The sequence below is a fragment of the Furipterus horrens genome, unplaced genomic scaffold (assembly GCF_987537825.1).
Source record: "Furipterus horrens unplaced genomic scaffold, mFurHor1.1.pri manual_scaffold_7, whole genome shotgun sequence".
Lineage (NCBI taxonomy): Eukaryota > Metazoa > Chordata > Mammalia > Chiroptera > Furipteridae > Furipterus > Furipterus horrens.
This window is the reverse complement of record NW_028327177.1, coordinates 2,835,281-2,857,829: the sequence shown is the minus strand read 5'-3', so window position 1 is coordinate 2,857,829 and position 22,549 is coordinate 2,835,281. Positions and strand designations below refer to the sequence as shown.

The window sequence follows — 22,549 nt, the reverse complement described above, 5'->3', positions numbered from 1 at the left end:
CCCCCGGCAGGTGGGTCTCCGCGTTGCTCCCTCTGCGATCCCGGCTCCTGTGCTCCTCCGCACAGCTTGGTGACTCTCTACGCCTCCTTCCACGCACGGCGTGGACTCAGTCTCTGGGACCATATTAAACATCCTGATAAGCTTCCAAGCCTTCCCTTCAGTCACGTAACAATGTAAGTCGCATCCTCCCCCAGCTGTGCAGTCCCCTCTGGTCTCTCTTGTTCCTGCCCACTTGGGGTTTTCTTTTAATCAACGGTAACCTTTCCTAGCCCTTTATATTCCTAAGGCAAGAAGACATTTCTATTGAAAGATCCCCGGCGCCCTTCTTAGAGCCCCCCTGAGGCTTTGAGCCCAGCACGCCCCCTCCATTTAGACGTTTTGTCCTTCCGTGGACAGGAGGAGCCGCTGGCCACGGGAATGGTTTTAATTTTTTTGCAATTGCATCAAATGCTAACGTAGCATTTCTTTGGAAGTGTACCAGCAGGAGCGTCACACACGTGTGCATTAACCTCGGTGCCCTCTTCCGCCAGCATCTGTCAAAGTCCATTTTCCCTGCCACAGACAGGGACAGAAGCCATCACAGAAATAAGTTACGGAGCAGGGCTGTGCATAGAAAGTCTGGAGAAGTGGGCGAGGTGCCTAGTTCCCCACGTGCTATCTAGGTCCTTCGTGGCGTCACCTCTATCCCCCCCCACACCTCCCATTGCCCCGCCCGCCGCTGTGAGAGCGTGAACTTGGCGTGTAGAAGGCATGCCCTTGCCCCTGGCTGAGGGAACAGGAGGGAAGTGACCCCGCAGCCTCACATTCTCGTGAACAAGGGGCACGCTGAGTCTGCTGAGGATCATATTTACACAGCTATGTTCGCTCCCTACATACAGAGGTTAACCTGAGTTCTGAAATGCGTGTGCGCGCTTAGTAGGATCAAAAATGATAAAGCTGTGAGCTAGGAACATTCTGGATGCACCTAGTGAAACTGAGGTGCTGTCTCTGTGAGCCACCGGGGGTTACAAAGGTGGGCTCCCCAACTCCAAGGGCCGCTTGTTTTATTTTCTTGTATTTCCCCCAGAAAGCATCTCGGGCGAGACACCAACGGAGCCATCCGTCTGGGGAAAGTCTGCTATCTTTCATTAACCCCAGGGCTCTGACATGGAAGCACCCCGCTCTCCGGCCCCGCCCCTGTGCCTCCCTCAGCACCCCGCCCTCTGCGCCCCACCCCAGCATGGCTGCGATCCACACAAGGGTGACTTGGTGATGCTCTCCCGGGCCCTCGGCGGCTCCGCAGGCTCCCCCGGGCCGTTACTTGAAGTAGTTGAGTCCCACCACCAGGAAGAACTTCTCCAGGAAGAGTTCCGAGTCCAGCACCGCGATGTGCGCGGCCCGGCCGATCAGTGCGTTGGCCGTGTTGGGCAGGGCGTGGGACACGTTGTACCGGACCAGGGTGCAGCCCTCGGCGCCCACCAGGGGGCCCAGCAGGTTGTTGATCATCTCCACGTACACGGGCCCTGCAGGGGCGGAGCAAGCAGAGCGCGCAGGGCCAAGGTCAGCAGAGGGAGCTGCAGGCCAGCGCCGGGAGTGTGCCGGGTTCCCGTCCCTGCGCAGGACATCAGAGGTGCCCCGCTAGGCAGAGCCCCGTTCTGCAATGCACGTTTGCTTTTCAAATCGTGACAACGAAGCGCGGCCTACCTGTGTGTCTGTCCTTGAGGGCGGTTCTGCACATTTCGATCCTGGCGGAGTGGAACGGCACGTAGCGGTCTTGGGGCGAAGCCACTAGCACGACATTTTTAAAATACTGCAGACCTGCAACAAGCCAGGCGGGCGCCTTTCGTCCCCCAGTTTCCACGCACACCCTCCCTCCACTTTGCACGCCCTGTGCCCGCCTGGCCCGAGAGGGGGCGAGCAAGCAGACACTTGGCACACCCTGTGTCGGGGCCCAGGGACCTCGGTCTGAGAGGCTGCGGGAAGAACTGGCCGCACGGGAGCGCTCGTGCCACGGAAGGAAGACGAGGGCTTTGTGTCCCTCGGGCAGGGAAGCTGAGGCGGCACAGAGCAGGCTGCCCGGGACCGGGCGGGAGCAGGGTGGAGGGGCAGCAGCGTTTTATGGGCCAGGAGCACTCAGGGGTGCCACCTCCTGCTGTCCTCTGCTCGCTGCCACGACAAGGGGACCCCCGACACCTCTGCGCCCTTCCTCATTGCAGACGGCGGGGGAGGTGCGCCCTCGGGCCTGCCTGGGAAGGACCCCTCTCCTGTCCCCGTCAGCAGGAATGGACGGCATTTGTCTGCCCGTTGGTAGGCGGGTCTGCACCTGGGTGACAGGGCAGTGAGCTGGCCCCCGGGCCCGGGGCCTGAGTGAGCAGGAGGTCTAGGGACGGGTGGGAGTGAGAGGCTACAGCTCTCCTGTAGAGACAGCCCCTCACAGGCACCCCAGCTCCTGTCAGGGATGCCTTTCCCACGCCATCGGGGAGACAGGCCTGGGGTGGCTGAGTTCTCGGGAGGCCTCCTGCGAGCCAGACTCAGGGCACAGCACACGGGGGAGGCCACGCACCTGTCTTCTGGCTGAGCTGGTAGAGGAAGCACTTGCGCAGGTCCGCGTTGTCCCTGAACGTCAGCTGCAGGAGGGACCCGGATTTCTTCAGTTTCTGCATCAGCCACAGGCCTGGGGACACCAAACCCAGCCAAAACCAAACACGTAAAACAAAGCACAAATGACCGGGGAAAGGACGACATGGAACTGTGATCTTTAGTTCATGTCTTAGGAGAGAGCAGTGGGCATCCCCTTTTTGCCCACAGAAAGCTGGAAGCAGAAGGGAAAGCTGGGAGCCCTAGTCTGACCTCACTTAGCGTGACCCAGAGGCCATCCCTCTCCCCGCTCGGCAGAGGCTCCCCAGTCCCAGGGGCCGTGGAGAGGAACCCACATCTGCCTCTGGCGTCCCCTCCCTCCGCCCGGAATGAATGATGACCAGCGACAGGCCTGGCAACACCTCACCTGTACTAACCAGGGTGCTGCTGTTGTAGAGGGTCCCCAGGTGGGGCCCGGACAGCGACAGGAACGTGTGCAGCTTGTTGAGGTAACACCGGAACCGGGGCCTGGTCAGCACCGACCGGATGATGATGTTGCCGAGAGAGTGGCCGATGAAGCTGCTCAGAGACAGAAGCAGTGACGGCGAGCGTGACCGGCGGCAGGCCAGCTGCCCGAGGGGCCCGCCTGGGAGTGCAGGGGCCCATGCCCTGCACCTGCCACCTGGTGAGGGGCACTGGCCACGAGAATGGGGCCACCAATGCGCCCCCTCAGGTCTCACGTTATGAGAGCAGCCCCTGTCCCCCCGTCTGGGTCTCCATGGCTCCTCTCAGTCCACCTGGGGGCCCGGGCTGAGCGTCAAACCGCCCTGGTCATTCACAGGCTGCAACGCCAGCTCCTCAGGAGGCCATTCGTGACCTGACATGGGACCACCTCGCCATGTCATTCATTCATCACTCATCCGCCATGATGCCCTTGTGCCCCTGCTGGCTCTCTGTCCTCGCCAATGACATCCGTCCTCCATGCCCTGCTCCAGTGCCATTGTCCTCACACGTACAGGGACCCAACACCACATCATTTTCAAATTAAACAATTACTGTGGAAACCCAGTGCTGGGTCCCCTGGCTGTCAGCTCGCCTCTGGAGGCCTCTGCCTGCTCATGGGTGAGATAAGGAGGAAGGGACATTTTAGCTCTGAGGCCCACGCGGGCCAACGCACATTGAATGACTCACCACTGTGCCCACGCGTCACAAGGGCAAGCGAGAGACTATCACCCTCATCATGTGACGTGTAAACCAAGTCACCTGTCACAGTGGGAGGACACAGCCCTGACGGGCACCCTCTTCTCGGGCAGGCGGTCTGCTCAGCTCTGAGCGCAGAATCTCAGCACGCTGGTCTCACTTCATAGAAATAAAGCCTCTGAGATTTAAACGCTTGGAAAGGTTACAGTCGCCATTCAGACGTGTGGGTGTCAGGAGGACAAAAATTCAAACCCAGGAATATCTGACTCTGTCCAAGTCTCCTTCTGCCGAGCCTCAAATGCTTATTCTCCTGCGTACAAACGGGGGTCGCTGCGGGAGTGTCCCTTCTGCTCGGAAAGTCATCTGCGCCATTAAAGCCACAAGTCCGTTTGTCCCAGGGGCGCACGGAAGGCATCGTGTTGCTCTGGCAGACAGCGGACACTCGGCAGCACCCCCTCTGCCCGGGGGTTCCCTCTTACCTGATTCGGGATATGGAGAGGTTGTACAGCTGGATGTGCTGAATGATTTCATCCAATAACCGGTCCGTCATGGTGTCAAAATCTGCAAACGTGTCCATCTGCAAGAAGAAGGAGGGAATAGGGGTCGGCTGGGGTCGCAGCGAGGCCAGGCCCTTCCGCGGACCATGACCGCTTTCATCCCCCCAACTCCACGGCACCTTCTGGGAGGGAGCGTCAGCCTCAGGCCGGGGCTACACACTGCACCTCAACATTGAGAAACAGGATCACATGGTGGGGCCCTAACGGAGGAACTTGGGGACACCGAGATCCCTCCGTTAGGCGGGAGAAACAGAAGAAATGGAGACCGGCATGTCAGCCGTGCCCTGGTCCTGCTGCCACCACATCACAGAGGAGGAACTACGCTCCGAGGGGTCACGCCGTCCTGAGCCAGGACTCACACCCCAGCCCGCCTGACTCCAGAGCGCCTGCTCTCCCCCAGCTCAGCCTTTAGACGCAGCGCCCGGCCATGTCCAGGGGGCCCACGTCTGGTTGGAGAAGGACCCCCAAGCCCTGCATCTTAGCAAGGATGGTCAGAGGACGCGAGAGCATGACACGCAGGGGAGAAACATCCCACGTGCCCAAGGGTTGGCGAGCGCAGACATGGGGAGGACATTCTAGAAGGATTCATGTAACTTCAGGGACTAGCTTTTGGAAATACAGGCGGGAACAGGGAGGGAGGCTTGCAGCCAACATGAAAAAGCTGTTTCTCGTAAGTGGAGCTGTCTCACGTCACGGGCTACCTGGAGCGGGGCGCTGGGGTCAAGAGGTCTCCTGAGTGTCCGTCCGAGTGGGGACGGAGGGGGAGTGACGAGACCTATGGGGCCCCTCATCACCTGCCCTCCATGAACCCTGAGATGCTAGAGAGGCAAAGCCCACTGGTTCATGTCTTAGTGTCCGGGGACTAAAACAGGACAATGTTTGCGGCCGATGCTCCTGCTCAGCGGCTCTGCACCTGGGATCCGATCTCCCCACTCTGAACCTAAGCCTTGAAGCCTATTCTAAGCATCAGTTTACAAATCAGGCAAAATATTCGCAACACACCTAACACCGATGCTGCCACGTCTATTACCTGCTAGCTTCCAGACCCTGTTTCCTCATCTGCTTATCAATAATCTATCATGACCTATGACATGAATGGTTGGCATTCTGAGGCCTGACTGACCAGATGACAAAGGCTCTGGAAGTCACAAGAGGTTATAAACAAATGGATACCAGGAGCCCCCCGGTCAGCGTGTTCCTAAAGGGATAGACTGAAAGTCTACGTGCTTCTAAGTGTCACGGTTTTCAGCAGGTGCTGACAACAGGTGTTGTGGGACACAATCTTTCCTGAGGGACCCCTCCTCCCCGTCGGTGGCCCCAGCGCGAGAGTCCCCGCAGTACCCGAGCCCCGTCCCGCCGCCCAGAAGGCTATGCCCGCGGGGCCGCGTGCGCGCACCCAGAGGCGGCCTCCTGAGCAGCTGCACCTGCTAACAACGCCCCTGTCCCCGCTCTCAGCACCTCGCCGGCACAAGTCACAAGCACAGAGTCACCAAACGGTGGGGACTGCTTGCCCCTTCCCCTCCCGTCCTCTGCGCATCCCGGGCATCCTGAGTCTCCTCCTCCCTTAGGACAGGGGTCCCTCTGGGCACAGGATACAGCACGGGGTGCCCACGATTGTCTCCCTGGAGGGCACGGGTGGTGTGCTCCTCTCCAGGCCACGCTGACTCTGGAGCCCGGGATACGTCTCAGAGCCTCTGGCCCCTTGTCCATGAGAAAAGGACACAACGGTTTCAACACTTGGCAGAAGGCTGGCGAAGACTGAATGAAGAAAACGGAAGGAGGTGCTCGGCACGTGGCTGGGGCTCAAGGGATGCTCCTCCTCCTCCCACCAACACCTCCGTCCGCTGCCCAGGACCTGAGCCCGCGGAACGGCGCGCTCACCCCGGGGGAACAGACTGAGCCCTCCAGCGCGGGCTTGTTGAGGACTCTGGACAACTCCCGCCTTCAGGGGTCACGCGACCCCTTCGTTCTGAGCAGTCTCTGCCTCCAAAGCACACCTGGCCCTCCTCTGCCTCAGGCCCCGTGGGGTGGGGATCCATAGCCCTCCCCCCAGCCCTGCCTCTCCGTCACGGGATCTCCAAGTTCTCACCTACTTCGACACTGCATTAGGGCTCCACCTGCCTGGAAATGACAATGGCCCCACAGCTTAGCTGGGACCCCAAAGGGGTCATAAGCCAGCTCCGATGGTCACACAGACACCAGTGACAGCCCCCCGGTGTGTCCCACGGATACACAAGGCACGCATGCTCTGGGCTGTCACCACCGCCCTGAACGCCGAGGGTCGTGAAGAGATCGCAGTCACCGGCCTCACGTGCTCCTGCTTCGGACTCCTTCCTCACCACCCCCCTCAGAGAGAACAGTGTCCCCTCCCGCTCCAATCCCCTGAAGGGCCTGGCCCGTGTCCCCTCCTGTTTGCATGTCCACAGCTGTCCTGGTGACGTCAGGAGGCCCGTGGTGGACATGGCTCTGGGAGTCTCTCAGCCTGACGCGCCGGGGCATCGTACCTGATTCTTTTCAGACATCAGGAAGTCCAGTTTGCCTCCAGGGAGCCCCAGCTCTATGAACGTCTTTACCAGCCGGAGGTCCGCACTGTTCCCTACAACAGCAGAGAACCCGCCCAGAGTCACACCACAGCTGACGCACCAGGGTTTAGCTCTCCTCCCCTCCGCTCCCCAAAGTCACCATTGTTTTCTTAGGCAGACCCCAGAACAGCTAAGACAAGTCCAACCCACTGGTCCCAGGCAGCCACCCCTCCACCCCACCCCACCCACAGCCTCCGGGCCTTTCTGGAAGAGTCCCCGCTCAGTGGACTGACCGCCTGACCTACATAGACGAGGCTGTGAGCATTCCACACATGGGAGCGTCAGGGGGCACACCTCCTGCCCCTCCGCCCACAGCCAGGTCCGTTTGCTCAGGACAGTCTGCAAGGCGTGCCACTCAGTGGTTGGCATGCACGATGTGACATCTACAGGTCCCCTCCTAAATTTCTTGTTTAATACAGAGACTATCTAGTCTCCCAAACGGGCCAGTCAGGGTATAGTTATCGGTCGCCCTGGGAACAGACGTCTTGAAGGTGTAAGTACCGTGGGTCCCGCCGGGGGTGGGGGGGGGACTTAGAATCTGGGGCTACTGCTGAGAGCAGAACAGAGTCCAGTTCTTGCTGCACTCATTCCACGTATCCATGCATGTATTCCATCCACTCCCTCATTCCATGCAGGTGCGTACTTCATTTTCTCAACAGGGTTCAGTGCCAGACACATCTTCCCTTTGGGGGCAAGGCCGCTTCCCCCTGCCCAACATCCCTCCTGCCACCCCATGCTCACCAACTGCCCGTCTGCTGAAGGAGCGCCCGATCCAAAGGAACTCACGCCCACACACGGCTTACAGCACAGCCCTGGGAGGGGGCCCTCTCCGGAACTCACCGTCCAGGCCGTGGACACAGACAACCAGGTGAATCCCAACTTCCAAATTTTCCTCCGCTTCCTCTGGTGGGAAATACGGCATGTCAGAAGCTAGCACGGATAAGTCACTGTACAGAAATCCATCAATCTTCAGTTCTTTTTTAAATTTCTCTTTGGCCTGATAGAAACTGGAGAACACACAATTAATCACACGCCGCGCCGCGCGCTGCCCGCTGAACGGGAGATGGGGGGGGCGGGGATGTAGACGTGATGGACATCTGACAGAAGTCCCGCCCCGGGGCTGAGGCTGGAAATGGGACCTCAGGGCAAACCCCGGGGAGGGAGCTTTGCCCTGAGCAGAGAGGTGGGAAAGCACCCGGGGAAACCACAGGCGGCCCTGGTTTGGGTTCTGCGGAGTTCTGTGTGGTTCCTGCACCGAGCGGGACTGCTCAGGTCCCACCCAGCTCCAAGGATCCACATCGTCTTTAAAAAGAGCTCCCCAGACTGAAAGCTTCTTGACCTCGACCAAGGCCACCATGGCTCGGCTTCCACCTGCTTCTCCCGTGGGGTCTCCCAGGCTCCAAAACGCACACGTTTCTCATAATTCCCCGCGTGCGTTATGTCTCCTGGTCTCCGTGCGTCTGTGCCCTCGGGCCTGCCTATCTGAGAGACCTGGCTGAGAGCACAGACTCGGGGACACACTGCCAAGGTCAGAGTCCCAGCGGGCACACGTACGCGGAGGGCCCATCACTGGACCTCTCTGCGTCCCGTCTCTCCATGTGTAAAAGGGGAATGACATGACTGTCTAGTCAACACAGTTGCTGTGCGTATTAAGTGATGCAATCTATGCAAAATACTTAGAACATATTGGAAACAGATCACATGGAAAAAGGATATCTATTAGCAGCCATATTATCATCACCATCATCATCATCATCAGCTGAGCTGTCTTCGTCCACAAAAGCTTCTCCTGGCCAGCCTGCCTAGCCACACTCCCCGTCCCCAGCCCGGTCATGTCCCTCTCCCACCTCAGCTCAGCTGTGCTCACATAAAAGGTCCCCTCATGCACATCCATCCTCATGGCGCCGCTAGACGGTGGGCACAGTCACAGCCAGGACGACACTGGCCGGGGACTGGAACCTGCCCGCCACGTGTCTGAGAAACTGACGACAGGGGCGCGTATGGATACTGAACAGCCTTTGTGAAACAGCGGTCCAGTGGGTGCCTGCCTGTGCCCTTTCTTTGGGAAACAGCGTGACTATGTGACTTCAGCATTTTGTAAGATGGCATGCGATGGCATGCTTTGATAAAGTGATTCCATAGTAGGCTTAATCAAACACAGAGTTTGCAGGTGAGGTGGCCACAGGGCCACAAAGCCAGCACGAGGCTGAGGGGTGGATCTGGACTTTTTGCAAGAGCAGTGATGACAAAGAAAACACACGCCCAGGGCTGAGGGGGGAAACCGGATGGAGCCCCATGACGCCCGAAGGCCCCTAAGGAACCGTCCTCTCAAACTGTGCAAACACAGAGGTGCAGTGACACTCACGGGCTTGTCCATCATAATAGAAACCAAGAAAAGAGACTTAGATGCCCGTCTCCGAAACATCTGGTTAGTAAACCATGGTAGATCTATGCAATGGGATATTGCTGAAATGAGAAACGATATTGCAAAACTAGATCGATAAACATAGAAAGCTGTTTCCAATATAGTAGGTCGGAAAAAAAAAACCTCGTGTGTACAGAATTATCCTATTTTTGCATTAAAAGAATATCTAGAGATAGTTGCAGACAGAAAAAAAGTGTGGGAGAACTTCCATAGTGGCTATAGGTGAGAAATGGGCTTATGGATCCTTTTTACTTCTTTGTCCTGTTCGGCACTTGCATTTCTGACTCGTAAGGTATAAATGTGTTACTTTCTTTAAACGCGGAAGCAGCTGTGATCACAGCTTTGACATGTGTCTGTGAAACTGACAAATGTGTGGAGACATGGACCAGGCGGCGCTGTGGCAGGCGAGGCGCGGGCCAGCTTACCTGAACATCCTCTCCCGGGCGTCCTCCTCCAGCCGGCTGGAGTGGGCAGAAACCACCCCAAAGGACCCCAGAGGCTGGTGCGTGATGGGAAACGGGGTCTGTCTGGAAGAGAGTCCAGCCCTGGCAGGGGTCTCCTTGGGCACAGAGGAGAACGGGAGGCAGGTGGCCGTGCAGGACGCCGATAAGCTGACCACCTCCGCAGTTTTCAGGCTGTCCAGGGAGAAGGTCTCTGCGGGGGCCAGGTGGGGCCCCCCGCTGGAAGAGCCAGCCCTGGGCTCTGGGGGACCCACAACCTGGGAGTGAACGGAGTGAGTCTCAGGGGAGCACACAGCGCCTGCCTGGCGTCCCACCTCCGGGGGGGCGTCGGCTCCTCTGCCAGGGGCCGCCTCCTCGGCGATGCGGGGTGAGCTGCCGGGCTTGCCCGCGGAGCCCAGGCCCACGGCACCAGCAGTCGATGCAGAGCTCAGTTCAGGCACCTGGTGGTAAGTGAGGCTCCCCACGTCCGGGCTGCCGCTGTCCGACAGAGCTCTGCCCCCCACGTTGGGGTGCATGGGCACGCCCTTTGGGGTCTCCGCGTGTGCCCCAGGAGAAGATCTGTCCTGCGGGTTCTCAAGAGCTACGATACGTGGCATTTTTAAGTGAAGACCTTTGGTTTCAACTCCTGGCGGGTTCTCAGTCCTGCCCTCGAGACGACAGGGTCCTTCGGGGTCCAAGTGGATCTCCCTGGGGACGTCTCTGGCACCACGGCCCGGCTGGCTGTCCGCATCTGAAGCCGCCCCCACGAGAGAACGGCCCGCACCAGTGTCCTGGGTTCTGGAGCCCCCACAGGGTTGGCTGCGGGACCCTGGCGGGCCTCCGTTCTCCATGTGCCCGGCGGAAGTTTCAGGGGGCCCTCCCCTTTGCCGCACGGCGTCCGTGTCTTCGGCAGACCCCTCCGGGCTACTGATTTGGGGTGCCGATACCGACTTGGTCAGTTTGGTGAGCGCCAACTCCCGCTCCTCCTCCTCGAAAGGCAAAGAGCTGATGGAGGTGAGGGACGCCTGGATCCCGCTGGGCAAACTCAGGTTGCTCTCTGTGCGCCCGCCCTCCAGGGAGTTCCTGTGCAGGGCGTGCCTTCGGACCAGCTGGTGCAAGGCCTCCCGGTCACTGGGCACCTCCAGGGCCCTGCTCCGCGCCTCGGACCAAGCCACGGAGCTTGGCTCGCTCTCGATGCCTGAATCTGAGGACGACCGCTTGATGACCCCAGAGAGCACGGACACTCCCTCCTGGTCCTCTGGGGGCGGGTCCTTCGGGGAAGCCCTCGAAGTCGAGTTCCCTGGGTTGCCAGACTCACCGGCGAAGACCTTCACACTTAGCGGCACCGTCGTACCGTCTGGGGCCGCCGCCTTTCCCAGAGTCCTTAACTCATGGGCTGCGGTTTTCTCTGAAGAGACGGCATTTGGGTGACTGCCACCTGCCACCCCTTTGTTGTCTGGCTCATCGTTGTCTCGGAAGTGGCCACTCCCGCACTGACCACTAATGCCCACGGCGGGCTCAGCTCTGCCAGGGCGCTTGTTGACAGACTGCACATCAAGGTAGTCCAGGCCGTCCTCTGGGCCTGGGCTCCTTCTCGGCAGGCTGTCATCGGCCAGCGAATTCTCTCCGACATCAGGCCTGTGGCCGGCCCGACACTCATCTTCAGGCAGGCCTGCTTCGTTCTGGAACTCGCCAATTGTCAGATACACCTGAGATTCAGAACGCAAGTCCGCACGGTCTGGTGTGGTCACAGTCTCATCTGACGCGGGACCACCAGCTGCCTCTTGGGCTGGATGCAGGGTCGGCAAGATGACGTGTTCCCCAAAAGGTGACTTTCTATTTTCCATATGGTTCTCTTCTCTGTCTTTTAGACTTGTCTTTGCAGGGCTTGTTGCTGGAACATAGAAATTAGAGTGAACATTCAAATTACGCCCTACGAAAAGAAAAAAGAAAAACAGATGCTATAGTTTCAGAATCTATGTTCACACATTATCCAAATGCCTGACTGTATCATAAAGAATTTGGCTGAACTCTGTGCCTGGTTCCTTGGGGGTAAATTCTGAATTCTTACCACTTCCCAAGTGACAGGGACACCTTTGCATCCATGGGCCCTGAGAGCTTACGGTGGTCACGTGACCCACAGTGAGTCCTTCGAGAGGTTATGCTAAGGATGCAGCTCAGGATGGGGGTGGCCATGCCAGGAAGGCCGGCCATGTGACCAGCTGGCTGGGGCTGCGTGCCAGGTGACGCCAAGGGTGACCTCAGACGGGGAGGTGGGCTGGGGGTGAGTTCAGCACCGTGGCCAGCACTTTGATCCCCAACACCTGCCTAAGGAAACCCCAATACAAACACTGGACACTGAGGCTTCAATTTCCACGTACACCAAAAAAAAAAAAAAAAAAGTGGAGGGGGTGGGGCTGGTCTTCTATGTTCCTTACAAAGTTTAAATTCTCTTTAGGGTTTTAATAGACGTTACACGATTATAATCACCATTGACTGTTAATGGGAAGTAAACCATTGACATACTTATCTGAAAACTGCACAGGACTTTCAAACGTCACCACCTCACACCTTTAAATGAAATGTGCGGCCGGGTCAGGATTAGAACAAAGATTGTAAAGGAATGGATCTCCTCCTTCCCTGGACGTGTCCTTTGCATCATGAGAGACTGAGCTCCGGTCCCTCCCTCGGGGGGAATCGCCCCACGCTCTACGGCAAAGCCGGACCCCCTCTGCGGCGAAGTCCCAGCACCCCCTCCGCACACAGGCAGCATGACACGTCCACCTCCACGCTGTAACCCACGGGGCACTTCTGGATCCCACCGGAGAGTGGCGTTTGTGCTTTAGGGACATCCGGAGCCCCAAGGCTAGCACTGTGGCCAGCACGTAGTCAGCACACTGCGCTCATAAAACAAGTTGAGAAACGCCAGCACCACCGAGCCAACACCTCTCATGCCCTGCCTTTACTGGTGTGAAGAAAGGTGCGACTTCCGTTTCATTTAGTCCCACAGACGATACCTTAACGTATCCGCAGGCAAAGCCCTGCACTGGGCCGTGGATTAGGGAGGGATTAGGGGGAGGGGGAGGGGGATCAGTGATAACAGTGACCCAGACTCTGCCTTTCAAGGAGAGACGCATATGCAAGTACAGGGGTCAGGTCTCCTGTCAAAAGAATGGGGGCTGCATCCTGGAGAACATGAATTAACCGTCTTCCGAGAAGGAGCTAATGAGCCCTGCTAGGAAGGGGGACCATGTGGGCAAAGGCCTCAAGGTCTGGGGTGCACGGTCTGGCCAGGGGTCCGTTAACTCCCCTGTGGATGAAGCAAGTGACCAGCGGAAGGCTGGGGTGAGGTGAGGCGGGGGTGGGGGGCCCAGTCTGGATGAACTTGAACACCCTGTATACATGGGGCATCTGGCCTTTGCATTACGTGGCTCTTGGAACAGAAATGAAAGACGGATCAGCTCTCTCCCCGACAGTGGAGCCGGGACTCGGGGGGAAGGCAGGAGGCTCGGCGCTGTCAGTGAGCAGCAGTCCACTTCCGCTGCTACAGCCAAGGCAAAGGGGGGTCAGGCGTTAGCTAATGGGGGTGCTGGCCATTGACCCGTGTTCTTTGTGCTGGTCACTCTTAAGCGTCCCCTGGACGGGTCTTTCCAGGGCCCGCGGCAGCCCTGCAGACAGAAAGCGAAACCTCCGGCCCAGCTCCGCACAGTTCCTAACGGCTGGAACGAAGATGCAAGTCCAGGGAGTCCGGCCAAGTGTGAAGGCTCAGTCGCCTGGGGACAGGGGCGTGACGGTGGGTGGGAGGAGGGACACCGAAAACATGGGCAGAATGTGCAAGTGCCCCGCACACAGCGGGTATTCTAGCCACGGCGAGGCTGCAGGCCATGAACACATGTTATTACGTTAACGGGCAAATGCAACTCTTGTTTCCCTTTTCGCTCCACGGAAAGAATGGAGCACAAATGTGACGACGTCATTTGGAGTTATCAGTATTAAGGCCACCAGGCCCTTGAGGAAATGAAACTCCGTTCTCGATTTGCTGATACTTTTGCTCTGGGATAGAAGAATGACTCGAGCACATCGTAAGAGTGAGGGGCCAAGGGAAGCTTCGGACTTTGAATGGGGGCATGAATTACTGTGTACGGGTCGTTCTGGGGATGGGGAGGGGGAGGGGCCCGGCGCAAGGTGCTGGGGAGGGGGCCAGGCCTGCGAGAGCCGTCGCCATGGGGCAGATGGCCCGGCAGTGCTGGAGGCCTCGGCTCAGCTGAGCCCCACGTCCCAAGCGCACAACGGAAGCCGCCAAGGGGTGCTGGCCCTACAACACTCAGTAGACGTGGGCAACGCATGGCCCAGAGGACCTGCACGGGCAGATGTGTGGCTCCAGGGTGCTGGCCTGGGGTGGGAGGAGGGGCCCGGGAGCCCCAGGTGGACCAAGGGTGACTTTCCAGCTCATGCTGCGGAGCGGGGCCCTGCTGAAGTGCAGCTGGTTTACGAAAACAAAGCCGGGCCTTGTGACTGTCCGCGCGAGCTGACGGCATACCGTACCCACCGGACACGCGCAGGAAAAAGACTGGAAGGCACCTGCAGCCCAGCCCAGGGTCTGAGAGCGAGGGCTGCTTCCAAATGTCTTCTCAAACTCTTCACACTGTCTGTAGCTCAGTTATAAAGCTCTAAGGGAGAGGAACACAGACATGCATGCGCACACACACTCACACACACACACACTCACACACACTCACACACACACTCACACACTCACACGCACTCACTCACACACACTCACACACTCACACACTCACACACACACCCTTACACACACACTCACACACTCACACACACACCCTTACACACACACACACACACACACACTCACACACACACTCACACCCTCACACACTCACTCACACACACTCACACACCCTCACACACTCACTCACACACACTCACACACATACACACTCACACCCTCACACACACACACACTCACACACCCTCACACACACTCACACACTCACACGCACTCACACACTCACACGCACTCACTCACACACACTCACACACACACCCTTACACACACACACTCACACACTCACACACACACGCATTCACTCACACACACTCACACACACTCACACACTCACACACACACCCTTACACACACACACACACTCACACCCTCACACACACACACACACCCTCACACACACTCACACACTCACATGCACTCACTCACACTCACACACTCACACGCACTCACTCACACACACACTCACACACACACACCCTTACACACACACACACTCACACACTCACACACACACACTCACACCCTCACACACACTCACTCACACACACTCACACACTCACTCACACACACTCACACACTCACACACACACCCTTACACACACACACACACTCTCACACACCCTCACACACACTCACACGCACTCACTCACACACACTCACACACTCACTCACACACACACTCACTCACACACACACCCTTACACACACACACACTCACACACCCTCACACACACTCACACACACTCACACACACTCACACACTCACTCACTCACACACTCACACACTCACTCACACACACACCCTTACACACACACACACACACACACCCTTACACACACACACACACACACAGTCCCGATGCAAAGTTGAACTTCCTCCCCCAGCCCAGCGGGCTGCCATCCCTGGAGCCATATTCGGGGTGTCATACCCCGTGTGGACACCAGGTGTCAGGGTACCACTGGGAGCCAAACAGCGTCCTTCCTCTGCAAGGCGGCACTGTCCTCGGAAGTCGCCCGGACTTTTAAACAGTCTGCCACCCTCAGCTTGCGGGCCCCCTGAAGGGTGAGTGGGCACCCGAGCCTCACGGGTCAGAACTACGCACCGAGGTGGTGAGGCCGGCACCATGGGCTTTGGAATCAGAGTGAACGTGGCTTTGAGGGACGGCTCTTGGTGCTGCCTGCCCTTTAGCAGATACTTAGACTCCTTGGGCCTCAGTCTCTCTGTGAAACAGGGCCTGGAGGGTCTCTGCGACAGGACTAAAATGCTAAGACACGTAAAGCCTCCAGCAGAGGGCTCTGCCTTTTCTGGTCCTTGAAGGGATCACGGGCGTATTTCAGCGGCTGGTTTCCCTGAGCAGGGCAGTGGGAGGGGACAGAGACTGGCCTTCACTGCATGGCCCGTTTGCACCGGGCTCTGTCCCGGCGACTGACTGGCTCATTTACAAACTGTGCAACACCAGCCAAACACAGCGTGTGTGTAAACACACACACACACACACACAGACATGTCATCTTTCCTCCCTGCAATGAGCTGGTCTGGATTAGCGGATGAATATTCCATTACCGTCCAACAAGAAATGACCTCACCTCTTAATCACACATTCAAGGTCAGAAAGGATCGCCCACCCACGCTCACCGCACTCTGAGAACAGGGGGAATCTGGTTGCTTTGCAGGTAAAAAACATTTAGGCACTGGGTACCACTCTTCCCCCAGAGGAGGGGGCAAGGGAACTTGACTACAAGTGTCCCATTGGTACGTGGACTTGTTGATTTCACGGAAAAAGAAGGCATCCCCAATAACTAACTTAAGCTTAGTCTCTGCTTCTCCTCAATGAACTAAGAAACGCCTTCTTCGTGCACTTGGTCCCCCTGCCCTGGGGACAGGGATGGAGTGACTGACAGGACCCCACTGGTCAGCCCCGTCCTCGCGTCTTTCCAGGACAAAGAAGGCACACCTGTCACGGGGCCGTCCACGTATCTGTCCTCGAAGATAACCGGCAGGGTGCTCCAGTCCCCATCGATGTCCAGGCACTCCGCGGGCAGCGGGGGCATGGTGGCGAGGTACTCGGAGTTCCGGATGTCCAGAGACAGCTGGCTGTGGGACTGCACCCTGGGGAACACACGGCCGGGTGAGCACCAAGGAAGCGTTCACTGCGGTAAAACCGCTGCCACATCCCCTTACCCCGAGAGAACATTCAGGAAATGTCAGCAGACTCTGGCCATCACCCACCCTTCCTGTCTCCCCAGCCAGCCCCCCGCCCCAGTCTGCTTTGCAGTGGAACTGGTCTGGGCCCTGAGACGAGTGAAACACGGGGCAGCCGCCCGGCACCGCTCAGTGGGACGGAATACATGCCAACCGAGTGGGACAGGGGCTGAGTTCCAAATGGCTGGGAATCTTCCCCTCGGAGGACAAACGGAAACCCCCATATGTATCCTCATCCTTCTCTGACCCCACCCCACCCCCCAGCACTCAGGTCTGGTGCACATCTGTGGCACTGGAATTAAGAACCTCCCCCAACTGCTTTTTCCTTGCTCCCTGTGTGGACCCCGGCACCCTGGACTGGGGGGTAAGTTAGGAACCATGTTTTTAGTCCCCTCGTACAGCGTTCTTCTTCCTCCGTGACCCAAATATCCCTCCACCAGCAGGAATCGGGTTCGAGAATTTGAAATGATCAGAATCCCTAAGTCAAAGGCTGGGGTGGTAGCAAACGTTCATTCCCTTCTCCTCAGCTTCCTGCAGGAGGGGGAGAGCTCATGTCCACTTCCCCTTCCGGAAGGGAAAACAGAAACATTCCATCATCCTTCTCTATGCCAACTCGCTGTTTCACACGGGAAGAAGAGGGTGCTGCCGGGTTGTGAGTCTGGGAGAAGAATTGAACATGCATAGCTCCTGTCCGTCTGTCTGTCTGTCTGTCTGCAGCCCTTTGGGGAGCTGCCTGGCCTCTGGGAGCCCCACCTCCGTCCCTGGCTGTGTCAACCACGGGCCACCGCAGAGCAGCCGTGGCTGCAGAGCTTTGCCCAAGTCCCAAGCCACGTCCCTAACTCAGCGTTCTCAGTAACAAACGAAGAGGAACATGTGTGCATGTATGACACTTTGTGTCTATGTGTGTAATATACATACGAACTATGCACATTTCATTCTTACTTCCCAGCGGGAGCTTAACCTGTGGGAGAGAAGGGTACGCAGCTTCTTCCTCTCCTCGGGGCCCTGAAGCCTCTGCAGCTTCGTAATTCTCTGACCCTCTCCCTGAAAATGCAAACAGACTTTGGTGGCCAATAATTCTGCACCTCTTAGTCCCCACTGCAGCCTGGAACTCCTGGTCGTTTCCAGTTTCCTGAAAGTGTATTTATTGAACAGCAACATCCACAGGATGCGTGAGCAGGCTAAGGAAGGCGTAGAGCCAGGGGACTGAAACTGGAGTCTAGACCTAAAGAGCTTATGGAGTCTTGACTAAATCAGGTAATCAATCAAGTAATTATAGCAGAGCAGGCAGGTCTCAGAGAATCAATCAGCTCATGCCGGGAGTGTCCTCCTGCCGGAAGGTAACCCCTTGCCACAGGGACCTCGTGGATGCAACCCCGTATGTACCTAAAACAGTGCTTAGGACGTGTTTTTAAAAATAACTCAAAATTCCAGGGGCAGATCCACGATAAGATGCCACCTCCCGCCTAGTAAGTGGCCGTCACTAGAACAAAAAGACCCAAGTGATGGTGCGGATGCGAGGAAGCGAGAGCCTTTGTGGGAGTGAAGAAGGGTGCACCCGCTGTGGATAACACCGCAGACGTTCCGGGACAGTTTAAAAGGAGAAACACCATGTATTCCAGCAACCCCACTTCTGGGCATGTACCCTAAAGAGTGGCAATCAGGATTCTAAGAGACAGTAGCACCCCCGCGGGCATGGCAGTTTGATCACAATCCCCAAGAGCCGGAAAGAAGCTGAGTGCCGTGGGCGGGTGAATGAACGAACGAAGAGCAATACAATGGGATGTTACTCAGCCTTTCAAAAGAGGAAATCCTGGCCGTGGCTGGGGGGCTCAGTGGATTGAGCCCCGGCCTGTGAACCAGAGGGTCACTGGAAAGATTCCCAGTCAGGGCACAGGCCTGGGTTGCGGGCCAGGTCCCCAGTTAGGGGCACTCGAGAGGCAACCACACACATTGGAGTTTCTCTCCCTCTTTCTTAGTCCCTTACCCTCTCTCTAAAAATAAATAAACTCTTTTAAAAAATAAATAATAAGTAAAATAAAAGGAAATTCTGTAATATGGGGCCGTGTGGGTGAGCTTTCAGAACATGACGCTAAATGAAAGGAGCCAGTCACAGAAGGACGAACCCTGTGTGATCCCACTTATCCGGGGAGGCGAAAACAGTAAAACCCATAGCATCAACGAGTGCGTTGGGGGGGGGGGGGTCCCAGCCAGGGGTGGGGGGAGCTTCTAATCAACAGGCAGCTAGTTTCCACCATGCAAGATGAGCAAGTCCTAGAGAGCGGCCGTATGGAGCCTGCAGGGCCTGGCTTATCGCCTCTTCCCTTCAGCATCAGGTCTCCCCTGACTCCAGAGCACAGCCCAATAGCACACAGAGCCTTCTAGTTCAGAGGCTGAAGAATCCACATGTAACTTTTTAGGTGTCTTCCTTAGGATAACGGCTCAATACTATACACAGGAGTCAGAGCGAGTCGGCTGGGGGCGGGGCCCGGATTCCCACAAGTCCACGGTCAGGCGGCGGGCTCCCCCTGTGGTCCACGACAAACTGCTTCACCTCATCGGGCCACCCAGGCGTCCCCGGGACTCCTTCCTCTGAAAAGCAGGAACGGTGCCAGTCCCTCCCTCCAGGGGCGAACGGGAGCGGTACGTGAGCTGACACGGGCAGAGCCTCTGCCGGAGCCATCCTGCCAGCCTCCGCACCAGGACGGCGGGTCCCGTGCCCGCTGTTTGCAGAGCCACACACAGAACAGCGTCTTGCAGGAGGACTGAGGTGTAACACCTGCCCGGCGGACCTTAAATCCTCAGCCTAGGCCTTGAGACCCACTGACGGTCCCACGGGCATTCATTCAACCACCTCTGCGGAACAGCGGCCCTGGCCAGACACGGGCAGGACAGGGAGGGGCAGTAAAAGACACCCCTGCTGCCGGCAGGTTCTAAGTCACTGAACACTTTTTAAACAGCGCAGGACACGGCCTCCGTGCCACGAGGCGTCACAGCGCACGCGCGCACCGTCCCTGAGCCACACGCCGAGACAGGAGTCTCAGGGCCACGTCTTAGTCTTACTAACCTCCCCCAAGTCCTCTCCCGGGCGGTCCTCCCCTCTCCTTCCCTCCCCTCCCCTGTCCTTTTACATCTAAGGAGGGCTCCTCCAAATCCACTCAGTTGACCGCACGGCGCACCGAATGGCTGTGTGAGCAGCCCACTCTAGTTTGCACTTGAACAAGATGGGTCTGGACAGGTGACATTCACCTGGGCCACCGTCTTTCCACTTGTCCATCTGCATTTTGCAGGTGGCTTTTGCGTCCGACGTGAATGGGCTGTGCTCCCGGCCGTGGCCAAATCCCCGGAGGAGCTCACCCCTGTCTCCCTCAGGGCCAGCGGGGCAGGGGGCCTCACCGTGCCCCCCCCCCCCCCATGTAGGGCTCACAGCTGTGCATGGCACTCCGTACCTGTCACGTAGTCATGGCTCAGTCTGAAACAAATGTCCCTCTGTTCAACAGTTCTCGTTCTTAATGCTCTCATTAGAAGTTTACTTCCTCTTGAACAATGTAGTTTCCACCCTAGCCCACGCTTTAGGTTATGGGGTCATACCTACTCTTAACTGAACGATGGCAAAGGTCTCTTTTCTCTGAAGTTATACTATGGGACAAACATTACAATCTCCTCTCACGTGGATGTACATTTTTCCATCATGCTTGTGACATTTGGCATTTCGTATGTATTTGTTCACCTCCACGACCGACATGTAACGTCCGTGAGACAGGAAATGTGTTCTGTTCACTCCTAGACAGTCAGCACCCCAAACGGTGTCTGCGTCGCAGGCAACAGTAAACAGGAACGCGCTGCCTGAAGGAATCTCCCTTTTACTCCTCAGCGGCCCGTTAAGGGAGGTTCAGTAACTCGTCTGATGTCCCGAGAGTTACAAGTTACAGAATCAGGATTTCAGACCACGTATATGAGATCTGAACATCAAGGTCTTTCTACCATGCTCACTGGACAATAAAGAGAAGAAAGCCATTAATCCTAACTGTCACGGCACAAAGTCTTTATCCTGGTCAACAGGGTCGCGCATGGGCTGGTCCCTACCTACGCACCGGGTCCTGCCCCCTCCCTGCTCCCTCCTGCTGCTCTGCAAACATTTGGTGTCCCCACCTAAGCACCTCCCTGCCGGTGACCCCCTCTGCCTGGACCGTCTTCGTCACTACCAAAGCGGGGCTTACGCTGGCCTGCACAGTCCGCTGTACGTGCGTCTCCCCACGTCCACGTTCAGTGACCACTGCAACTGTCCGCGGAGGGGGGCACTCACACGGCCGGGACAGCACACACGTGGGCCAGGGCTGACAAGCCTGCCCCTCTGAGCGCTCGTTGCTAAACACTGTGAGGACACTGGCCGCTCCCCACTCCCCCTTAGAACTGATACTCTGTCTGCTCCTCCATTAAAGTGGGCAACTCATGGGACCAGTGTCTTTACTTTGTCCCCTGCTGCGTCCTCAGCGCCCGAGTGTGCGGTGAACATCGGTGCCACTCACTGGCCGCTGTCTAACAGTCCCTGTGGCTGCCACTGAGCGCTCCCTGCACGTGGATGTCCTCATTCCGTCCCCACAGTTAGTGTCTGACCCATTTTAAGGAAAATGAGGTTAGGCGAGCTTTAGAAAAAAACTTTAAAAAAAAGAAAGAAAGAAACAAGAGTGACATTAAAGTAACCCTCTCAAGGACCCACTGGAGGTAAATGGAGGGACAGGATTTTGATCCCAGGTCGGCTGGATGCTGCATCAGCCGTCCTTTGTACGAGTGGTTGGCATTTCGACAAACACCTCGCAGGGGGACAGCTGCCTGCCTGTCCTGCCACCCCTCCGGTGTGCTCACGCTCCTGGGAACACAGCCGTGCCTGCCAGGCCGAGGTCAGCCTGTTGCTGGGGTCCCTCAGGAAGCAGATTTCCTGACGTGCAGCATTTTCCTCAGCTCTGCTGACTGCAGTTTTAGAAAATACGTTCCGGCTGCTCTCGGTGGGGGCCGGGGCGAAGGCACGAAAAAACGAGCGGTCGGCCCGAGATTGCCTGAGAAGCTATTTTAACACGCAGGTGCGTTTCTCCTCGGTGCCTCGCTCACATCCACAACCCACGAGGCAGACTTTAACGGTCAGTGTGCTTTCCAAACACAGGGAAGGGTGGGGAGGACACAGAGTCCCAAACACCAGGGCAAAGGCCTTCAGGCCGGTCCTGAGCGGCCGAGGAACCGCGGGTGTGTCCCCTGTGGCATCTCAAACATTGCTCCGTCCACAGTTAAGCTTTCACGGGGAACATATCATTCAGAAACAAAAGGAGCCCGTGGACCTGCGTGGCAAAGGCCAGTGCCCCTTGGAGGGGCCCCGCTCCTGCCCGCCTGACCACCTGAGCGAGGAGGACCTCAGCTTTTGTCAGCCCTCTGACCTCGCAGAGTACGGTTCATGCTTCCTTGGATGTTGGCGGGAGGTGAGCTTAGAAATTCGTCAGTCCCCCTAATGAGGGGAGAGTTCAGTCCTAAACCTTATGCTAAATGCATTTCACGGCCACTGCAAGGTCTCTGGCAAAGTCTGTTTTTCTTTTCTTTTCTTTTCTTTTTTTTCTGACATAGTTTGTAGCCTCACCATCTGCTTCTAATTCATTTTGCAAAGAGGGCTCTGTCCAGATGTCTTTGGGGGCCCAGGAAGCCTGGACTCTGCCCATAGCACCATCATGGCGCTCAGTGAAAGAACACTTGGCCGTTGACCCCTGCCCCCCGCCGGCTCCTGCCTCAGCAA

The 22,549-nt window shown here is 57.3% G+C and overlaps 1 protein-coding gene across 1 annotated transcript in view; it reads right to left on the bottom strand.

Moving 5' to 3' along the window:
- Positions 1–1,296: 1,296 nt before the first annotated feature.
- FAM135B (family with sequence similarity 135 member B) overlaps positions 1,297–22,549 on the bottom strand; it is a 33,106-nt gene continuing 11,853 nt past the window's right edge. The window contains exons 6-14 of the mRNA XM_090283113.1: positions 16,523–16,677; positions 9,746–11,654; positions 7,736–7,947; positions 6,818–6,909; positions 4,236–4,333; positions 2,984–3,135; positions 2,543–2,653; positions 1,684–1,797; positions 1,297–1,502 (exon numbers count right to left, since the gene is read on the bottom strand). Of these exons, the coding sequence (XP_090139239.1) occupies positions 1,297–1,502; positions 1,684–1,797; positions 2,543–2,653; positions 2,984–3,135; positions 4,236–4,333; positions 6,818–6,909; positions 7,736–7,947; positions 9,746–11,654; positions 16,523–16,677 (3,049 nt within the window). The remainder of the gene's footprint in view (positions 1,503–1,683; positions 1,798–2,542; positions 2,654–2,983; positions 3,136–4,235; positions 4,334–6,817; positions 6,910–7,735; positions 7,948–9,745; positions 11,655–16,522; positions 16,678–22,549) is intronic.